At 36.9% G+C, this 23016-nt stretch overlaps 1 protein-coding gene across 5 annotated transcripts in view; it reads left to right on the top strand.

Moving 5' to 3' along the window:
- Positions 1–23016, top strand: part of LOC117403272 (protein dispatched homolog 1-like) — a 136655-nt gene that overhangs the window by 75317 nt on the left and 38322 nt on the right. Inside the window, exons 1-2 of one of the 5 annotated variants that reach the window (XM_034005301.3) lie at positions 17023–17158; positions 19522–19709. The exons of 1 other annotated variant lie outside the window; for it this stretch is intronic. In XM_034005301.3, the coding sequence (XP_033861192.3) occupies positions 19573–19709 (137 nt within the window). In that variant the 5' untranslated portion in view covers positions 17023–17158; positions 19522–19572. Of the gene's footprint in view, positions 1–17022; positions 17159–19521; positions 20063–23016 lie in introns of those variants that run through there. 3 more of the 5 variants (XM_034005300.3, XM_059024277.1, XM_059024279.1) reach the window with 3 other exon arrangements.

The following is a 23016-nucleotide window of genomic DNA, read 5'->3' as shown; positions in this document are numbered from 1 at the left end:
CTGCCTTTTAAGATTTATTTTTGTAAAACAGTTTATTTATGTATTTTTTACACTTTTCAGGTGAATAATAATAAATCATTTGAAGTAATTGGAAACCCCTAACAATTTTAATATTCACTTTGCAACATGGTTTATAGGCATTTGCTGTTTGTTGGATGCATCCAGTATATACGGCATGCATGCAGCAATATCAATTCTGTTTTTAAAGGCTATACTATGAACAGAACATAGATCTGGGTTTCTCGATTTAGACTTCAGTATGGTATATGTTTTAATGTATTCACTTGCATTACTCCAAAACAGTGAGTGTACGATAAAGCAGTGATTTAAACTAATTAGTAACATCTTATCTATCTGCTGATCCTTGTACTGGAACTTTTCCCATAAGCATTAAATCATTTTTATTATGAAATAGTTTTTCAGCTTGCTCAGACATGGGGCTGATTAAAACATGGTGCACAGTTATGGTAATACATTTATGTGTTTTCCCCCATGTGAACTTGATGGCTGCGGTGATGACGTCAGATCCAGAACAGAAACAAACAGCAGGCAGTACTGGGGTTGAAACTGAGACGCTACACCGCTCCGATTTTAATAAATCAAAATAAAAATTTTGAACAAAACACAGAACACAAAACAGCGCGGTGGCCGAAACAAATAGACAAACACAGTGGAAGAACACTAAACAAACAAGTACCGTGCTGAGGTGGTTTAGCACCAGTAGCAATTGTTATATTATTTATTATTTTACCTCCTCTCTACACCCGTTCTCCACTCACGAACACACAACCCCGAGTGAGTGAAACGCTGCATCTTTTATGCAGCTGTACCGAGACTCGATGGCTAATCAGTCATTCAATTTGAATCTCGGCACATCTGCACGTGAACTACTTTGTGCACTCCCCATGCTCACATATTAATACACATTTTATCTGCACGTGAAGTGATCGTGCAATCCTCGTGCCTTAATACAACTATATATTTTAAATCACTTGTGCTCCACAGCCCAATTATATCCGGTGTACCTATATATATATATATATATATATATACACCAACATTAACACCACACGCAACATATAACAATATACGCACAGGGGTGGGGCATACTGCTACACCCTACCATTAACTACTCATTTATTTTCATCATTTTTATTCAACTAGAAGCCTCCAAAACAAGGCATTTTCTTTGGAATGCAAAGTCCACTTGTGGGTACATGTATTGATTTTGTGTCTTTGATGCAAAATGAGGCTGTAGTATAGTATTGGCTATTTGTCAACCACAAATACATTGCTGAGGGCTTGTTTTGCATTCTATCTTTGCTTTTTATTGCAGAAAATGGTTTAGACAAAGAATTCTTTATTGAACTGTTTATTCTCAATAACTGCAATACATGTATTTGTTCATTGAAGGCTATAATCATGCTGAACTCTAACGATGAAAAATGAAGTGAGGAGACATGTATAATTTTAGGTATAAGAGGGGTATTCATGGTCTGTAGTTTATCATCGTTGAGAATATACCAGCCTTCTGCTGTATTTTGCCATCATTGTCCAATTTTAGGGTTATAAGATGAAATTAAGTTATTTGTATAGTATCTATCTATATCTCTATCTATCTATATATCTATCTATTATATTAGATATATAGATAAATAGATATATATAACACAGCTTGGAAAAATAACAACCTGTGATTGGTTAAACAGCATCACATGACTCTGTGTGTGTATATGCATGTGTATGTGTGTGTGTGTATATATATATATATATATATATATATATATATATATATATATATATATATATATATATATATATATATATATACAGCTCTGGAAAAAATTAAGAGACCACTGCAAAATTATCAATTTCTCTGGTTTTACTATTTATAGGTATGTGTTTGGGTAAAATGAACATTTTTGTTTTATTCTATAAACTACTGACAACATTTCTCCCAAATTCCAAATAAAAATATTGTCATTTAGAGCATTTATTTGCAGAAAATGACAACTGGTCAAAATAACAAAAAAGATGCAGTGTTGTCAGACCTCGAATAATGCAAAGAAAATAAGTTCATATTCATTTTTCAACAACACAATACTAATGTTTTAACTTAGGAAGAGTTCAGAAATCAATATTTGGTGGAATAACCCTGATTTTCAAGCACAGCTTTCATGCGTCTTGGCATGCTCTTCACCAGTCTTTCACATTGATGTTGGGTGACTTTATGCCACTCCTGGCGCAAAAATTCAAGCAGCTTGACTTTGTTTGATGGCTTGTGACCATCCATCTTCCTCTTGATCACATTCCAGAGGTTTTCAATGGGGTTCAGGTCTGGAGATTGGGCTGGCCATGACAGGGTCTTGATCTGGTGGTCCTCCATCCACACCTTGATTGACCTGGCTGTGTGGCATGGAGCATTGTCCTGCTGGAAAAACCAATCCTCAGAGTTGGGGAACATTGTCAGAGCAGAAGGAAGCAAGTTTTCTTCCAGGACAACCTTGTACTTGACTTGATTCATGCCAAAGCTGCCCGATTCCAGCCTTGCTGAAGCACCCCCAGATCATCACCGATCCTCCACCACATTTCACAGTGGGTGCGAGACACTGTGGCTTGTAGGCCTCTCCAGGTCTCCGTCTAACCATTAGACGACCAGGTGTTGGGCAAAGCTGAAAATTTGACTCATCTGGGGGTGCTTCAGCAAGGCTGGAATCGGGCAGATTTGTCTTTGTGAAGGACGCATGATACCTCATTTTTATACCCCAGTCAAACAGAAAGCCATGGAAGGCCACAATACAGTTCCTTAAGACTGAGATAAACTTGAAGTAGAATGTTAATGCAGATTTAATGTTTGATTTTATTTATAAGAATCTTTAGGGGTGCCAATAATTCTGACACCTATCTTTTTGAGAAAAAATGTTGTTGTTAATAAAAAACTTTTTCTCTGAGCAATTGTATTAGAATAAAATAATATGGTTTTCCCATATATTTGAGCATAAAATATACAGTGGTTCTCAAAAGTATTCACCCCCTTGGACTTTTCCACATTTTATTGTGTTACAACATGGAATTAAAATGGATTTAATTAGGAGTTTTTGCCACGGATCAACACCAAAAAAGTCCATAATGTCAAAGTGAAAAATAAAATCTACAAATTGTTCTAAATTAATTACAAATACAAAACAGAAAATAATTGATTGCATAAGTTGGCAGCAATTACAGCCTATTATCTATTTGGATAAGTCTCTATCAGCTTTGCACATCTGGACACTGCAATTTTTCCCCATTCTTCTTTGCAAAATTGCTCAAGCTCCGTCAAGTTGGATGGGGACCTTTGGTGAACAGCAATTTTCAACTCTTTCCACATATTCTCAATTGGATTGAGGTCCGGGCTTTGACTGGGCCACTCCATGACATTGACCTTTTTGTTTTTAAGCCACTCCAGTGTGGCTTTGGCTGTATGTTTGGGGTCATTGTCCTGCTGGAAGATGAATCTTCTCCCAAGTCCCAGGTCTCTTGCAGACTTCAGCAGGTTTTCGTCCAGGATTTTTCTGTACTTTGCTGTATCCATTTTGCCCTCTATCTTCACGAGCTTTCCAGGCCCTGATGCAGAGAAGCATCCCCATAGCATGATGCTGCCACCACCATGCTTCACGGTAGGAATCGTGTTCTCAGGATGATGTGCGGTGTTAGGCTTGCGCCAAACATAGCGCTTAGCGTTGAGGCCAAAAAGCTCTATTTTGGTCTCATCAGACCATAGAATCTTCTTCCACTTGGTCTCAGAGTTTCCCACATGCCTTCTGGCAAACTCTAGCCAATATCTGATGTGATTCTTTCAACAATGGCTTTCTTTTTGCCACTCTCCCATAAAGGCCAGTTTTGTGAAGCACCCGGGCTATTGTTGTCTCCTAGCTCAGCCGTGGAAGAATGTAACTCCTTTAGAGATGCCGTATGCCTCTTGGTGACCTCCCTGACTAGTGCCCTTCTCGCCCGGATACTCAGTTTTTGAGGACGGCCTGTTCTAGACAGATTCACAGTTGTGCCATATTCTCTCCATTTCTTAATAATGGACTTTACTGTGCTCCGGGGGATATTCAATGCCTTGGAATTGTTCTTACATCCTACCCCTGATTGGTGCTTTTGAAGAACCTTATTCCGGATTTGCTTTGAATGTTCCTTCGTCTTCATGATATAGTTTTTGTTAGGAAATGTACTAATCAACTGTGGGACCTCCCAGAGACAGGCGTATTTAACCTGAAATCATGTGAAACACCTTAATTGCACACAGGTGGACTCCATTCAACTAATTATGTGACTTCTAAAGACAATTAGTTGCACCAGAGCTTATTTAGGTGTGTCATAGCAAAGGGGGTGAATACTTATGCAATCAATTATTTTCTGTTTTATATTTGTAATTAATTTAGAACAATGTTTAGATTTTATTTTTCACTTTGACATTATGGACTTTTTTTGTGTTGATCAGTGGCAAAAACTCCTAATTAAATCCATTTTGATTCCATATTTGTAACACAATAAAATGTGGAAAAGTGCAAGGGGGGTGAATACTTTTGAGAGCCACTGTATGTGTGTGTGTGTGTGTGTGTGTGTGTGTGTGTGTGTATATATATATATATATATATATATATATATATATATATATATATATATATATATATATATATATATATATATAATATATATATATATATAAAATATACCACTTCTGGGGTGGTGATAAGGCCCGAGGCATGGTATATATCATGCGAACCGCACAGCCCGTCGTCATTGATACCTTTATATAAAAAATCAGTGCCTCCTCAATTTCAATATATATTAGGGCTGTCAATTACTTGCAGTTAACTTCCTGTAATTAACGTGTTAATTTCTTTGGAGATAACTTTTTTAACACGCATTATTTGCGGGTTTGTCTATTTCTTGACGGTTTACTTTTTTTATTTGGAATCGGCAATTTTTTTTTAAATTTTTTTTATTTAATTATTATTATTATTATTATTATTTTTATTTTTAATTTCAACCCGGCTCACCCCTGCCACCCCCACGCTGACTCGGGAAAGACGAAGATGGACACACGCGTCCTCCAAAATGTGTGCCATCAGCCGTCCACTTCTTTTCACTCTGCAGGCCCACCATGCAGCCACCTCAGAGCTTTAGCATCGGAGGACCACGCAGCTCTGGGAAGCTTACAGGCAAGCCCGCAGGCGCCCGGCCAGTCTACAGCGGTCGCTGGTGCGCGGTGAGCCGAGGACACCCAGGCCGACCTAAGCCCTCCCTACCCGGGCGGTGCCCCCTGGGAACTCTCATCCACGATCGTCAGTGGAATAGCCTGGAATCGAACCTCTTGACCTCTTGGCTATAGGGCGCATTCCTGCACTCCACGCAGAGTGTCTTTACCAGATGTGCCACTGTTTACTTTTTTAAACTTATTTGTGTATTAATACACAGGCTTTTATCAGCATCTAGTTTGTTTGTGTGCTGAGCCGATTGCTTCCTGACTTCCCTTGGTAACAGAGGGGTGGGGAAGCGTGTGCAGAAAAAAAAGTGTCTGTTTCTGTCACAGCTGAGCTGATGTGAGGCAATGAGATGCTGTGTAACAAGCATCTCACGGAGCATCACCTGTTTAAACAGAATATTCTTCTCATTTTTGAGCATGTCTGTGTGTGTATATATATATATATATATATATATATAATATATATATATATATATATATATATATATATATATATATATATATACACACATATATACACACACATAGGTGAGTAATAAACTGACTCCATTGTGATTGAGCAATTGGTTCAAACAATTTAACAGCAAATGCTGAATTCTTTCTGTATAATTGTAAATAAATATAAAACTAAAAAGAAGGGGCAAAAATATTAATCCACAAATAGGACAACAGGTTTTTTTTATGCTGGGTTGTTTTTTGGATAATAATAATATTATTATTATTATTATTATTATTATTATTATTATTATTATTATTATTATTATTATTATTATTATTATTATTATTATTATTAATAATACAATGGCAAATACAATACCAATTTCACTTATGTAGCGCTTTCATGCAAGCATTCCAGGGAGCTTTACAAAAGAAATATAAACTAGTGCATTAAGCAGGTTTAGTCCACTTGATTGGACTAAAGTAAGTACACCTTCTAATCCCGATTGCAGCACACCAGAAGTTAATCATCACAGGTAGATCATCTGCTAAATTAGACTAAACAAGATCCCGATTGCAGCGCACCAAATCAGATTCCTGATGATTAACTTAGTACTGTGAAGGATAAGACTAACTTAGTATGCTTGCTTGTCCGAAGCATTTCCTGCTTATTTTTTTTTGCAGACAGCTGCATTTTCCCTCTAAACCGACAAGTATATCTGAAAACTTTACTCTGTACATTTCTTATGTCCGTCACGTTCGGGCAGTCGGATCTGTGAGAATAAAGTCTCGCACAATATATATACAATAGGCCCTACATTTTAAATAGACTTTTTAATCATGTACCTTTTGGTACCGTGTTCCGTTAACACATTACAATTTCAGGTAACATGCTTTAACTATAAACAACTAATGGTCCATTATCACGCAATTAAACTTTTCTGTGCTATGCAGCAGTGTCGGCAGCTTAAATGCAAGTACAGTAAAGAAGGGTTTATAATTTACGGGAGTTCCTAGGGGGCGGCGCACAATTGGCCAAGCGCTGCCCAGGCGGGGTAGGGGTTAGGTCGGCTGGGGAGTCCTTGGCTCACCACACACCACCGACCCCTGTGGCTGGCCAGGCGCCGGCCTGTATGAAATTCAGAACTGTGTGGTCCTCCGATGCTGTAAGTTCTGAATATGGCTGCACGGCAGGCTTGCAGAGCGAAAAAATGAGGACGACTGACGGCACTTGTTTCGGAGGACACGAGTGCTCGTCTTCGTCTCTCCCGAGTTAGTTCGGGGGTTGCAGCGGTGAGCCAGGTTGAATAATAACTGGACTGAAAAAAAATTAAATATGAAATTAAAACCAAGATTAACAAAGTAATTTTTTTAATAGTGAGATTAATCACGTTTATTTTTTTTATCGCTTGACAGAACTAATTTTATCTATCTATCTATCTATCTATCTATCTATCTATCTATCTATCTGTCTATCTATGTGTGTGTGTGTTAAATAAAACAAAAATATTGTCTGAAATGCAAGACGATATTACCTTTTAATCACAGGAGATAAGCCTGCGTTACAAACACCTATCTGCTATAACCACACACAGTACAGTAATCCGTCGCGTATCCCCCCGTCACATATCCGCCCTAACCGTTTATCCGCCATGATCAGCCTCTTTAGCAATGTTAGTTTCTTATGTGCCCCGTGCGCTACCATTGTTGATAGTGTCATGTGAGCTGTTCAGTGTGTTGATATGTAAATAAATCCTGTTCGTATCATAAATAAATCCTGTTCGTATCATAAATATCATAAATCCTGTTCCTGCGGGACATATCAGCTTTAACCTCTGTCTCAATCTCCTGCCTGTCACTCAGCAGCGAATGCACACACCCACACGGCAGATGGCTACTGTATCACAAGCATTAATGCCCTTTATCTAAATAAGGGATTTAGGGGAGCTCCCTAATAAAAGCTGAATCTCAAAACAATAAGTGTGTGAATATAGTCATTGTTACAGCTGTGTATAATGGTATTCAAAACAGGATTCATTCATCCGACTTTTGACATATCCGCCCTTACTCTGGTCCCACCGCAGTCAGATATGCGACAAATTACTGTACTAGTAACGGCAAATGACGTAGTCTGATCCCTGGTTTTAATTGGAGGAGCAACTCAAACCCTCCCGCCCCCTGCTTTACTGAGAATGCGCGATTTGAGTGAAGTGAAACGAGATTTTTGACCAGAAAAAAAAAAAATCCATTGTAACTGTAGGAAAATTTAAAAAACATCTGGAATGGTATACATGAAAAAAAAAAAAAACTGCGTCGCTACTTGATAGCGTTGAAAATCCCTTGACTTTAGTCCCAATTAAACCAGAGTTTAATGCGAAGGCAGTGTTGTTGACATTACGGGATTACGGGAATTGTAGTTTTCCTCTGCATTAACTGATTGGAAACACCTTTCAGCATGTACAAAATAAACTTCCCAGCGTGCCCGAATGCCCATTACATTGTGACACCGATAGTGTCAGTAAATCGAGATATATTTTCAAAGTTTATGATTCCACTTTCTTTTTTTGTGGGAACAAATCTAGTTGTTTTTTTTTGTTTTTTTTTCTCTGTTAGTGTTTGTTGGAAATCGTATTTATATTATTTTAGACCTTCCTCAGCAGTATTTGTTTATTTTCCCTAGCGCAGGCAAACTCGTTCACTCTCTTTTCACCTGTACAATATATAATCATTTTTATATAAGTTTAGCAAATTGTTGATAGGATGTGCTTCATTTTTTTGTCTGCCTTTCTGCTGCCTTAACAACTTTGTTTGGAAAATATTGTATGCAAAGTATGTTAGTGACATGGTCATTGTTGTAATCCTAACTTGTTGCTTCCTCGTTCATATTGTATTTTAGTAGAATGATTTGCACTTACTGTAAACCATACTGTATTTAAATATTTATCTTGCATTGTAATCCTGTACAGTACTGCACTGTAACACTTGTAAGTCACCTTGGATAGAGGTGTCTGCCAAATAAATCAATAATAATATGAAAGTGTTGTCAGTCAGAATACAGTAAGATTCTACTGTTGCAGGGGGCTTAATGGGAACCCCAAGCTCTCCCTTTTTTCTGCTTCCCCATTTATTTATTTCTTTTTTTTGGCTGGCCACGTGCGCACTCCATATTTCTTTTATTTCTCGTTTTTCTCTCTCTTTTCTTTACCTGCTTCCCTGTTAGTTTTCAGCTGTATTTATAATACTCAGCCATGTAATAGACCTGGTTTTCATATGTCAATTGAAACGCAAACAATAAAACTGTTGATGGTTTATTTAAATTGCTACATTTGCATGTAAATGAAGACACTCCCCTAAAGTGCCCATGTCTAGCACCAATACTGACTTGCCGGGTGGGCACTAAAACATGGTTGCTAAATCACATAGGTGGGCAAAGTCTGTTTGCCCACACGTGCGCCTGATTTTGGTGCGCTAACTGTACACAAAAGTGTTTTGCAATTGCCTTAGGAGTTTGCGAACGTTGCTAAATAGGGCGTAATGAATGTAAAAATGATTGTGGTAAACATCTCTCAAAGTATATTTGAACGCATTTGCCTGTTCCACATCCATTTTTCTAAACACCTACTGTACACTTGTCAATACACCTTTCAGGATATTTATTGGTCGTGTTATTTGTGGTTTCTGAAAACATCTGAAGAGAAAATACCTTCACAGTATATGTGGAAAGACTCCTGATGCATGGTTTTATATGCTTCCATAATGTTAACGTGACCCCTTTCTCTTTGTTGCCAATATTTATATTTTTCTCTCGTGCATGTGCGTCAGCAACAGCTTTATAGTTTCGGATGTTTTGCAGTGTGACCTGTAGATAGTTTGCCTTCCTAGTCAATATAAATATACATTTGTGACGGGCAAGGGAACATACATTTATTTGTGGCACATCTTTGTCAAATAAAACATTAATCATCCTACCACAGATGAAAGTGTCCATGTCCTTTTAAATAAATACTCTTTGTATCTACTTTCATTTTTAAAGTTTACAGATACCCCTAACTCCCTTCCCTAACTTTCCAGGAGCTGTTACTGCGGTCTGTATAATTTAGCCAGTGACCAAATAGGTTTATAGCTACATTTTAATGTGCTTTTCACTTTCTCTTACCACCAATTTTATAGCGAGAGAGAGAGAGAGAGAGAGAGAGAGAACCACCCTTCATGAGTGACAAGGGGTGCAAAATGCCCTGATTTGCATTTAAAAGTAGTGCCTCACATGGTTCATGTTACATGCGGTTAAGTAGAAACTGATTACATACATTTTGATGCTATGCGACACCAGCAGCTGCCAGGAGCCTGTGAGAGACAGACTTGCGACTATTGGATACTGAAGGAATTTAGATCCAAAACAAAGAATGTATATTTTGTATTCTTGAAGGTAAATACAGTAGATAGGGGAGCTGATTAGTGAAGGAAGGAGAGAGACAGCTAATGTTCTCTGGTCATTCAAAGTGGGTAGGCTCCTACTGTATGGCTTTTTTTTTTTTTTTTTTTTTTTTAAGTATGGAAAACTACAAAGCGGTATGCAATTCAATATGTTAGCATAACATTATCCAGGAGGTTTAATTTGATTTTATGAAGCAAAATTAGTCAATTATATATAGTGATGCTAAACTTTTGTCCATAGCTATACAGTAAATGGTTGGATAGACCAGAGGTTTGAAACATGCCACAGGAATATGTACAGTAAGTAGTACGACGTGTAGAACCAGGAAATTATCTCCAGTTGGCAATTTTAATACATCTTTGTTGCAAATACTTCAAAGGAAGATTAAGATTAAATGTATGGGTAAACATCTGATTTTGTGCTTTACCACTAAATCTGCCTGACCTTTTAAAAATGTTGCTGAACCGCTGATTTCTGACTATCAGACATGAGGTTGCATTTTTATTTATTTATTTATTTATTTATTTATTTATTTATTTATTATTTTTTTTAAAAAATTTAGTCGTTGCCAATTAGTTTTTATTATTTTCTCCCCAATTTGAAATGCCCAATTATTTTTTTATTTATTTATTTTTAGGCTGAGCTCACCGCTACCACCCCTGCGCTGACTCGGGAGGGGCGAAGATGAACACACGCTGTCCTCCGAAGCGTGTGCCGTCAGCTGCCCGCTTCTTTACACAGTGCGAACTCACTGTGCAGCCGCCTCAGAGCTACAGCGTCGGAGGACAACGCAGCTCTGGGCAGCTTACAGGCAAGCCCGCAGCCGCCCGGCCAGACTACAGGGGTCGCTGGTGCGCGGTGAGCCGAGGACACCCTGACCGACCTAACCCTCCCTCCCCCTGGGCGACGCTCGGCCAATTGGGCGCCGCCCCCTGGAAGCTCCCGTCCACGGTCGGCTGTGGAATAGCCTAGACTCGAACTCGCGACGTCCAGGCTATAGAGCGCATCCTGCACTGTAGCGAGTGCTTTTACTGGATGCGCCACTCGGGAGCCCCGCATTTTTTATTTTAGTTGTTTCTGCATACAGCTATATGCTTTGCTTTCATTTTTCTTTATGATTCGTGGTTCAAAATCGACCCAGCTATTTTCAGAAACCTTAGAAGTCTGAATTGTTTGGGATTTTGGGAGGCAGGATTACCCGTTAATATCCAGGTGATGTCTGAGTGTGTTTGCAGCCTGTTATCCTTCAATTTCTCTTGCTGGAAAGGTATAACATAGATTTTGATATATTGCGTTATTACTCCTTGAAGAAGATAGTGCACCTTTTAAGTGATTTACACCATGTGAAATCTGAGAGTCCCCGAGAAATGTGACATCTCCTTCTAAAGGTACTAAAGGTTAGCACTGTGAAAGGACTGGTCCTTGATTTATCTGTATGCAGGAGAAATTCCCAGGCTCCCATGTGTTTGCTAAGAGGCAGCGAGAAAAGATTGACTCCGGATTGTGAGGGCTATGTTTGGGCAGCCCCTCAAAGAGAAAGCTAGTCTGATGAATACACGTTAAATTTGTGCTCAAATAAGCTTTCCCTTGCCTTGTCTGCCTCTGCTTTCATTAGCGTCTCGGCAGGCTTCAGATCAAATGGAACTCTCTGTATGAACTGCGAGCTGTGTTCGTTTGCTTAAAGCACTCGGTGCTCTTTTGTGAGAGGAAAAAGTGGTCTGCCGCTTGTGATTTTCCTTTGCAGGAAATGTGTTGGGGGGGGGTGGGGGTGGGGGGTGAGGTGGGGAGGTGGGGCATAGGTGCAGGACAAAAGCAAAAGAATGCTCTTATGCACATTGCTTTAAAGTTTTGACACTACTTTACTGAAATCCCTTGTAAAAACAAAAGTGATCAGAGCGCTTGGCTTGCTTTTGTGGAGTAAGAAACAACCTCCCAGGCTGTAGCTTCAGAGGTTTCTTCAATAGTGTTTTCCGTATTCCTGTCTAAGGAACATAACTGGGTTTTAATTAGGTACTGACAACCGAAAGCCTTTTTGATCTGTATGCAAGTGGAAAAACATTATTTCTTCACTTCAGGGACAGATGTTACATTTTTGGACTTTAATGAAACAAGGTGAGAACTTGCATACTGTAATCCTTCCAGACAGAATTCTTCATTTTAAACCCTTGTGTTTAGGATTCAGCATTCAAAACTTGTATGGTTATTTCATCATTATCATGATTCTGTGTACAACAGTACAGCTTGCAGTAACTTGTGTCTTATCATTGGAATGTGATGTAGTTAACCTTGGAGGAAGTGATGCCTGCATCTCCGGTTGGGAAAGATATCAACATCAGTATTCATGCAGTGAAGCAAGTTTAAGAAGTTTTCTATAGAAGTTTAGGGACTCTGATACTGATTATGTATATAGTATTGCTTCTGAGAAGGCACCTCACTATGACTATTTTTGTAGTCACCCTGTCATATTTGGGGCTCTGGTAGGTAAGCTGCTTGATCACAGAGGGATGTCAGTGTGTACCATGTGATCCTATTAGTCTTCCATTGATGATTTATCAAAAGGAGTTGTGTTTTGCTACTGGGGGTAGAAAAGCATTAGGTAAGCGCATATATTTCTCTAATATAAATACTTGAATAAAAGCCAGAGATCCAGTACAGACAAAATGTCTGTCCCTCCCTACATTTTTATACTCTCGCAACGTATTAAATCTCAGTAAAAACTCACTTAAGTATCAGAAAGCAAGTTGTGTAATGTTTAATTTATAGCAGGAAGCCTTTCTTTTTTAGGTTGTTCTGAAGTTTTATTTCTCTGTTATCTGGAATGAGAACTGTATTAGTTTTCTACCTAAGGAATTGGTAAAGCATGTTTTACAGTTAGAATATTTGTCCTGGAGGAAACCTGAAGAATGTTTATATGATTGAAGTTTGTTGGTGAAGGGGGAGAACATAATTGTAATTTTCCTTGAAAGCAACCTGTATATTTCGAGCTATAAAAAATTCAGTTGTTATTACATTTCAGCAGAATATATATTCAACGTGTTGCTTCATGCTGATACAATAGTTGCACTACAGAATTACGTTTGAATTCAAGGACTCTATCTTCTTCTCAATACACATGCAGATAAAAATAAAACACGTCCTGTGGAAATTTTCAGATTTTAAGTTTTTCAATTCACTTTTACATACTGGCATGTCTTAAATACAGTATAATTGTCAATAAACCATATTGACTGTTCTTTCCATGCAAGCCCATTGTAGTTCCTTTTGATTATAGTTAGAGCTTCAATACCTTTTGATGTGGTCAAGTTCAAGACTTTCTGATTCTTAACAGTAAGACATGGTCCAACTTCAAACTGAGTAGACCTGTAAAATTGGAAAAAAAATCAGGATTGTAAAATACTGTATCTTTTAAATTTATTTAGGCTTAATCATAACATCAAGTCTCTAGAAATTTACCAGATAAAATAGTGCACTGTGTATTATGTTTTACGTGTTGCCAGTACTTTATGTATTGAAGCAAACTATGTTATTATGAAGTTTAGAATGTATTAACAATAACCAACCAATAAATACGTTTAGTAGATTATTGGACACTGCAGGTGAAAGTTAAACCAAGTAAGATTTAGCAGAGGTTTTAATTTTAATTTTATTAAACTGTCACTGTATACACGCAATTCTAAATAATGCATCTTCCAAAGTATTTGGTTATTCAAAAGGTATGTCTGCAATAGTTAGAATGAAAGAAAATAACTAAAGGTGATATTTTCATTCCAAACAGCTGAAAGTGAGATCCCAGAGTGTTTAGTGACAGGATAATGAATGATATTCTATGTGATTATCCCTGACAAGGATATCTAGTGTCAGCTCGGAGGGTCTGGGCTTGAACTATCTTATCATGACTGTCTATGTATACACTGAATTAAAGCTTATAATTTAGGCCATGCTAAAGGAATTCCATTATACAGGAGTTTCTTTTCATTTCTCCTTCTTTAAAGGTATATTGTTGTTTTTGTACCCAAACAGGTTACACTGATATTTTATCACTGTTGTCTTCCCTTGAGCAGTTTGCATTGTGTGACTGAACAAATGATGTATCAAGTTTACCATTGAAAGCACAGTGGCTTGAAAAGGAATTTGGAAGTATCACACCTTTTAGGTTTTAAATATATCTTTCTGTACATACTGTACATCTTTACTTTTTTTTTTGTTTTAATTGGTTTTGGTTTTGGTCATTTAAGTTTCTTTTAAAATGTATTGGGATGCATGTATCCCTTTTTTAAATTCACATGGCTTGGTTACTTACAAATACCACTTAGAATATACTGACTGGCATGATAAGTAGTTAGGGTTTTTGGTAGAAAACGAATATGTTTAAGATATTTAAGGACAAGATGTTGTTGACAAAAAAAAAAAAATCCCCAGGATAGTCTGCCTCCACATTTCCTGGTACGTTCAGTTCTATTCTCACCAAACTGTGCTGGATGGCACAATACTTAGTTATACCTGCTTGAAAACTGTCCTGTTGGTACAAGCCAGACGTAAATTCTATAAGTTGTCTTTGCTATGTAGACACAGAGGAGGAAATGAATGAAAATGCTGCATTCCACAGTTTTCAAAGTTATTTGGATCATGGAGGACTTCCTTTGGACCCTGAATGGTAGCCAGTTTAGGCAGTTCATGCAAAAACACAGATGCTTCAGTTACAGGGCACTCCATGAACTATGACAATAGTCCTAAAATCTTGGACTTGATCAGGGGTTTCATTAGTTTAGTTTAATAATGCAGGACATTACTGGAACAAACAGTTGAACTGGATATGCAGACGTTTCATGCCCTTGCTCTATATTGAGTGATCTTCCACTACAGCAGCACAAAGTAACTTTAGAACTACCCTGTTTTTAGGGTTGGAACAAAAATATATTGTGATATGTTCTGTTGGTTTATTGTGTCTTGATTTATTAATTGTAGAGGAAAATTATCAACATGCATATTATCATAATAATGTTTCTAATAGTCATTTGTAGCTAAAAAGGAAGTATGCATTCTTTCTGGTTAGGAAAATATATAGGATACATCCTTCTGAACTTTTCATTTAAATATAAAATTAAAAAAGTTAAAATATGTACATCAAATACTCCCAGAGCAACCACGCTTTGAATGGCATATATTGTTTCGAGAACAATATCTCTGTTATCCTGATGGGACTAGCAATTTTGCAAACTGATTGTGACTTTAAGGTTAGTGTTTCAGTAATTGAAAGGTTTGGGGTAAAATGTAAGATTAGGTTTAGTGGAGATCCTGCTGGAATCACTGATATTCTTTAAGCGCCTTACTCCAGACGAATCAACAACGAGCACAACATATACAAATCTGAACTTCGGTTTTAAAGACTATAAAGGAAATGTGGTACTTAAGGGATTCAATTAATTGGGAGTAAAAACAAGTTATTAACCTAAATACACTATTTAACAAAATAATTGAAGAGTCTGCCTTTGTGTTCTGTTATTTGTGAAATTGTAGCGGTTGAATTTTGCTGTAATTGCTTATGTGAATAAAAAAGAAGGTGATGATCAGTATGCTGTAATTATTTGTTTGTTGGATGTATTTAATTCAACTGGATGTTTTAAACAATTGGATAAGATGGTAGGCCAAAAGTCATGAAAGATATAAATCTCCCCAACCCCCCAGGACCATTTTCTTTCAGTGTCATATTGCTATACAGTACATTGTTATGAATTCAGTAATGTGGATTCTAGATGTATTGGGGTGTTTGTCTACAAAGTAGTCTCTTTCAGCTAAAAAGTTGATTTTTGTTTTATTTTACAAGATAGGTAGACTCATATCGGATGATAAAATGAAAAACCACAGGGTAGTCTGTAATGGATAATGTGGACTTTTATTGTAAAGAAATGTTATATGAAAGTAATAACTATATATTAAAATGTTATAATCTATTGTGCTTTACTACCTTGAATTGTTTTATAACAAAGGACAGTATAGGCTAATCGTTGCTGAAAAAATGTGTAAACGTGATCAGGTTGATTTAACAATAGCAAGAAAAGTGAACTATCCAGTTTAATTTTCATTGTTAAATTGTTCCGCTGCAATGCTAAACAGTATGTACTGTAAAACCTTGATTTGTATAATGCAGTATGATTTATTGGTTTATGTTGAGATCAATGCACCTCAGAGACCTAATCCTGGTTACAGCGTAGTAAAATAAAGATAAATACCAACAATGTGATTTATACAGTGTTGTCAAATGCGTTTGAATGATGTGGTGCCTCAAGTGATCATTAGTTGATCTTTGACACTTTTGGGATCATTATTTAGCAAACACACAGGTGCAGGACTTTACAGGTAGTTTTATACATTTTAACAAAACGGAAGCTATTTTTCTTGCCTGTCTTGCACAGTAAAGGGACATATAGAAGATGATCAAACTTGATAGCAAGAATTATTTCCACCTACAATAAATAAATGGTTTCAAACAGAAAATAAATCTGTGTTTATCTTAAATGTAAGCTGGTATTTTTTGGGATAATGTACTCGTACGCTTGAGGTATCAATCAAAAAAAAAAAAAAAAAAAAAGCTGCACACTTGTGCTAGTACTGTATGAATTTCCTTTCAGAGATTTACAAGAAATAAAAAGGGATCATCCAAATGGCAAAATGTTAAAGTAGGAGCAAGAAGAGGCTACAATTGCACGTCACCTTTACATCCTGACCCGCTGACCTTGTGCTGGGAGAAAGCCCTCGCCACACCAGCTGTTGCCATAAAGGACGTGGCCCCTGTGGGTTAAGTACTAGAGGAACTCCGCTGTCCTATCGCAAAGCAAACGATAATAAAGTTCCAGCCCACTGCATGCAATCCAAGGCAGACTGCATGTGCTTGTCATTCAGGCTGTGCTCTGCCGTGTAGGAAAGACTTGTTGCTCTTCATGCTGCTTGTGTAGAGGTGGGTTTTGTAAACCAGACCTTTCCAGGACATTTTTAAACTGCTGAAAACAACATTTTACAGTATCTGCAGAAAGGTATGTTCTCTTAACTTCTATTACAGAGGGTGCTTCTATGTAATTACTGTATTGCAAAGATTATTTACCCTTTCAGTTCTAAAATGTAGCCTACTTCTATTGTACTGCATTGAATAAATACTCAGTAAAAATCACCATGGAGCCATCTCCAGTATAGTGGTTCATATTTAGCATGGCAATAGTTCACTGGAAACTACATTTGTGTGTACATGTTCTTTAAACTATATAGGTCATGTACAACTCTTAATTAAATCAATAGCTTACAGTAAAATCAAGTATTTTAAAAACATTCCTAAAACATGCACAGTAGTTATAGTATAAAAGTATGACTTTAGGATGTAGAGTATAAAAGTAAGACTTTCGGCAAAGTTCATTTCATCGTAACTAGTTTAAAGCACCTAAATGGACACATACAGTACAGTTTAATGTGACTCTTCCCCCAGCTGAGGCACTGTTTATTAAATCATTAATCGATGTTCTGTTAAAGTGTAGGAATAAAGCTGGGATGTATGGCTGTTGACACAACTTTTAAATTATAAGCTTCTGTGAACTGTGGAATAAAACAAATAAATAAATAAGTGTCATGCATCACAACAGGCAAATTGATTTTTCCAGCAAAATCTGCTGATGATTAAATTTTTTTGATCATGACTGTACTTTGTGTTTTCACCAATACATATTGCTTTTAAAGCTATTTAAATGGCACATTTTTGTAGTTTTGATTTACACATATTGTTGCAGGAATAGGTTTTTAAAAGGTTTTCTTAAACAAATATTTCTTGCTTTTAAGATGGTGCATAGTAATAGCTGAGTTTGATGCTAGCTGTAGGTTTGTAAATTTTACATATGCTCTAATTTCAAAAGCGAGACTGGAATGCAGATGTTATACCTTATCATTTGTATTCTTATATAGTACATAGAGAAGTGGACTAACGCATCTACCAACAGTTTTAGGTTCTTCATTTTATTGTTGTGTTTTTCATTTATATTAAAGCCACACTGCATTTTGTTTCTCAATGCACCTGGCATCTGCTGGGTTTCCATTTCTTGTAATTAAAAGTTTTGAAGGCAAACACTTCTCATCCCATCATGTGCTGTACGTTCTCTGAGTCATCACTTTGTTTGCGAAATGCGGTATTGCTGTTTCTTTAGGGGCACATAACTGCATTAAATAAGCAGGGTACATTATGGGTTTCATTATGCATGTCCCTTGTTAAGGCTTATCAATGTTGCACTGTCTTCTTCTGTAGAGTGCTTAAGGGAGCAAAGCATCTTCAAAAGCGGCATTACTATTTTTTTTGGCAGTGGAAATATTCTTGTTAAATTTTATTGGCTTAAGTACTGTGTGTTTCAGCTTTTATTTACAAACTGTGGCTGCTTTGCACAAGTCTTAACCTTAATGTTTGTTTTTCCCAACACTTTTTTTTGTTTGCTTGCCAATTTCCAAGTTCAAAGGTTTGGGCCTTATTAGACTGTGTACTGCTGTCCCTTTTCCATTTAGTTTTATTTTAGCCAGGAACTGTTGTCTCCAAATGGTTGAGACGTAGATAGCGTTTCTTTACCATCGGGTTGTCTGCACTTATTCCTGCATTTCAAAACAATATAAATCGGATTGATTTATGCAGGGTTTTTCACCTTGTCACTCCCATGCACTAATTTAAGTGTTTTTAAATTGATTCATGTTTGTTCTGCAGTATATGTGCCTAATTTTAGAATGGCTACTATATATAATTTAACATCATGATTTGTGCATGTACAGTACAGAACTATGTTTATGGCCACACAGCAAATATTAACAAAAAAGATTTTCTAGTTGCCAGGTTTTTTTAAACATGTATTGTAGGTAATACATATCTAAATCTGTTGTTATTTACATTCTTTCATGTGCTAACATGTGGAAAATACAAAATAAAACCAAATGTGTTGTTGTTTTTGTGATGGTTATATGTTGTAGGTAAACTGTATATTGTGTGTGAACCAGTAGATCATACAATTGAAATGTTTTTTTTTTTCTTTCTTTAGTTTTTATTTAATATTAAAAAAACAATAAAAAATAGAACAACTATGTATTATGCACCCCCTCCCTCTCTCTTTGATGTTCTCTATTCTCAAGTATCTTATATATTAAAAAATAAATAAAAACATTTAAAATACATGTGTTGAACTTTTTTCTGTTAGGATACTTGGGTCTTAAAGGATCGCTGGGATCCTTTTAAGACCCAACTTGACAAAGTTCTGAGATCAGTCAACTGATAGGGATTGGGCATGCTTACATTGGCCGAACGGCTGCCTCTCGTCCTATACATTTTTGTATGTGCTTATATCTCATAGAACATCTTTTCTTTTTTTTTTTCACCCCCCAGACAAGTGGCAAGAGGCTCAAGGTGACAAGAGCATGGCTATGAGTAACAGGAATGGTGACTTTCTGGTTCACAGCAATGGCAGCATCCCATCCAATGCTACCAGTCCCAGCATCACCGCCACCACTACCGATGGAGACATCGCCGCTTCCCCTAACCAGCTGTTGCTCAAAGAGGTGCAGAGAACAAAAGTGAGTCAAAATGGCAGCATCAAACAAAATGGCACACTCAAACCATCCTCACTTATTTCAGACAACCAAAAGCCTCCCCAGATAAAGCAACAAACATTGCCTCAATGCTGCCATCATTGTCCATTCCATCACCCTTTATGTTGCCATAATAACCAACCAGACTGTCATTCAGTGGGTGGCAGTAGCACCGTGACCTCCCCACTGACATCTAGTTGCCCGCATCACCGCCCTGAGTATCCGCCTGTCCATCAAACCACCTGCTGCCTCCAGCCCTCTGCATCACTCTGTTTACATCACCGCTGGCAAGACCATTTTCAGCATCAGCCTGTACAGCCGTGTTTGGCCAGCATGAGGTAAGGGAACACTGAAATTGCCAGCAACAGTTTGACTCCACTGTTTAGAAATACATCCGTGTGAGGTTGGTGCTTAATTATAATGTAAAACTGCAGCTGTCTGATGATCCTGAGTTTGGTTTGAATGGCTTTGGCATTGTCCTCCTTTTATGCTGGGATTAACTCATCTAGCTTGAGGCTCTTTTTTTCTGCCTGTAAACAAGGCTTTTCTTTGTCTCTGTATAAGACTTTATTGGATTGTGTTTACCTGCCGGTGGGAAAACCTTGCAGCTTTAGCTGAAACATGAAACTGGGCAAAACAATAACCACATGAGCTGACTTTAAAGTAAAATAAAAGTTTTTGTTACGGTACATACCAAAGAAAAAAAAAATGTAGCCGCAATAAAATGTAGCTAACCATGGATGCTACAGTTTTCAAGTATATTTATCTAGGTGAGATCATAGACCGAAATCATAGATAATGTATTATCTTTAATAATGTTTGTGTCAAACCATCTGGCATACTCGTGGCATAAACATCCTTTATTTTGTTCAATAACATTAAGCAGCACAAATTGCCAGCTTGGTATAAGTAAGGTATAAGTAAGAATAACTAATAAATATGTTGATGTTGTTTATAATTATATTTAATAAGTTTAAGGAAACAATACAATGTTAAGATTTAAAATAACCCTTCATTTATTTTACAGATTTTGTGCCCAAAAATACTTTTGTTTGGGCACATTCTTGCAGCTACCATGTAACTGTTTCAATAGACAACAGTTAAAGAAGTAAAGATAAATGGGAAAGTGACACATTACACTTGTCATGACCTAAGAATTTCACTAAACATTTTTTCCCCCCAAACAAGATGGATCGTGTCCTGGTAATATAGAAATATGCCTTTTACTCATTGCTTAATACACCAGTTTTCAATTTCAAAGTCTCATATTACTGTTTTAACCTGTACAAAAAAAACCAATACTAATTTAGTGACTCGTGCAGCAACGTGAGTATAACCAGTACTGTGAAAGCTGTGGATTGCCAGCCTGTCCATTTCTATCAAACCGCTTCCTTCAATACCACAGACACTTTGGCTATTGATTTTCAAACACAAAACAGAAAATGTGTGTTTGTTCAGTTCTGTTCCCATCCCGTTAAGCTAATAATGGAAAACATTTTCATTGCATACCGTAGCATTCCAACTATAAATCCACCCACAGTAGGAGGTGTAATAAGATCAATGATCATGCATGTGTTTTGTACTGCTGGTTGTATTACTGTAGATAAAGTCAATCCACGTATAGTAATGTAGCTTCAAACTAAACATACTGTAGAATATGACGCCATGTAGCATACAACTCTGTATTTGTACCAACCAGCAAATCAGATCATATTTCTTTAGCTGGAAAGGTTCTGCAGCCAAGTCATTCATGAACTGCGGGATTTTCTTTTGTGGCCCAAGTTTAATGTCTTTCTTATTCACCATTTAATAAGAGGCCACATTACTGGTAATGCTCACTTAATACTAAAGTAGTCTCTTAAGGTCACACAGTTTAGTCTGGGAATTCCCAGAATTGTAGGATGTTGCATACTGTAAGTCGTATTCATAATACTTTATATGTCTGGAGAAAATGTTGGAACTTAAACGTTACTGCACGGTAGTCCTATAAAGTTATGTTATACAAAGTGTATTTGTTTAAGAATATTTCTGGCAAATTCCCAGGAACATATTGCAAGTTGACTTACACTTTGCTTAGTTTCAGTCAAATACTTGTTGGCAAAAAGCAAATGTAACACAAGGTTTTGGGACCAGACATGGCATTTTTGCAGATAAATAATGAAAGTTTGGCTTCAGTCTTGTGTGGTTTATTTTTAGTTTTCTGGTTTGTGTTACAGTAAGAGGTTTTCTGTTTGCGGTAAAATGATCCTTTGCTTGGAGATTAAAGCAGACTTTTTAAAAACATTCGTATTTAAGACGTGTGTGGCCCATGTGAAAAAGTGAATTTGTATACCTGATATAGCAACAAAACAACAATATATATATACATACATACATACATTTGCATTAAATTCCAAACTGAACGATACTGCCAAAAGATAGCGCTGGCAGTGTCAGCAGTAAGCCGGTGGCATTTTCGGGAGCTCATCGCACACTTTGTTGCATGTAGACGATTCACATTCCTTGATAATTTTAATATGGTAACATAAATCAGCCTGTAGACTGCAGACTGTTTTCTATTTAGGTTTGTTGATGAAAGGTGCTGGTGCTAGTAATTTGCAGGCATATGCAAACACCTTAAATGTATACCTTAAACCTAAATGCATCTTAAGAAGTAAAGAGTTGACGCTGGAAGTTTTAAAAAAATATGAATACAAATTGTTGTCTGTCGCGTCTGTTAAATTACTCTGTGTAGACCTAATAACTTTTTTAAAAATAATGCTAAAGTGACTAAAACAGCCAAATATTAAAGTACTGAAAGAAAATAAAATCTTAGTAGAGGTCCCAAACCATTGTGAAGCTGCAAAAAAAGTGAAAGGCTTACTGTGGACAAATGTTTGGGAAGCTGCTTTTAATTAGATACTTCTGTGAGCAGGTCAGTTTATTTAAGGTAGCTTCTTGTATTGTACATGTATTGAAATTAATTTTAATTTGTCTGATTTACTTTGTTGCTGCATTCTATCAGCATATTTATTCAGTGTAAGGGTCTTACCATTATAGTAATGGGCTATAATAAACTAGCATACAAAACAATAACTTTGCATGTTTTTTGGGTGGACTGAGTTCTAGCTTTACTTTTTTGCTGATCATAAATGTTTCCTCATCAGAATCTATTTTAAAATTCTGCCACATGTCTGTCACTTTGAAGTGAACATGTTGATTAAATAATTGCTATTTTGAAAACCCTCATGACTTGCAGTTCTACTCAGACGTGATTTGCATGTAATTTGCCACTTCCGTCCGACCGCAACGA

Source organism: Acipenser ruthenus, chromosome 5 (assembly GCF_902713425.1).
Source record: "Acipenser ruthenus chromosome 5, fAciRut3.2 maternal haplotype, whole genome shotgun sequence".
Classification (NCBI taxonomy): domain Eukaryota; kingdom Metazoa; phylum Chordata; class Actinopteri; order Acipenseriformes; family Acipenseridae; genus Acipenser; species Acipenser ruthenus.
Note: the sequence above shows the minus strand (reverse complement) of the source record. Positions and strands in the feature narration are given on the sequence as shown.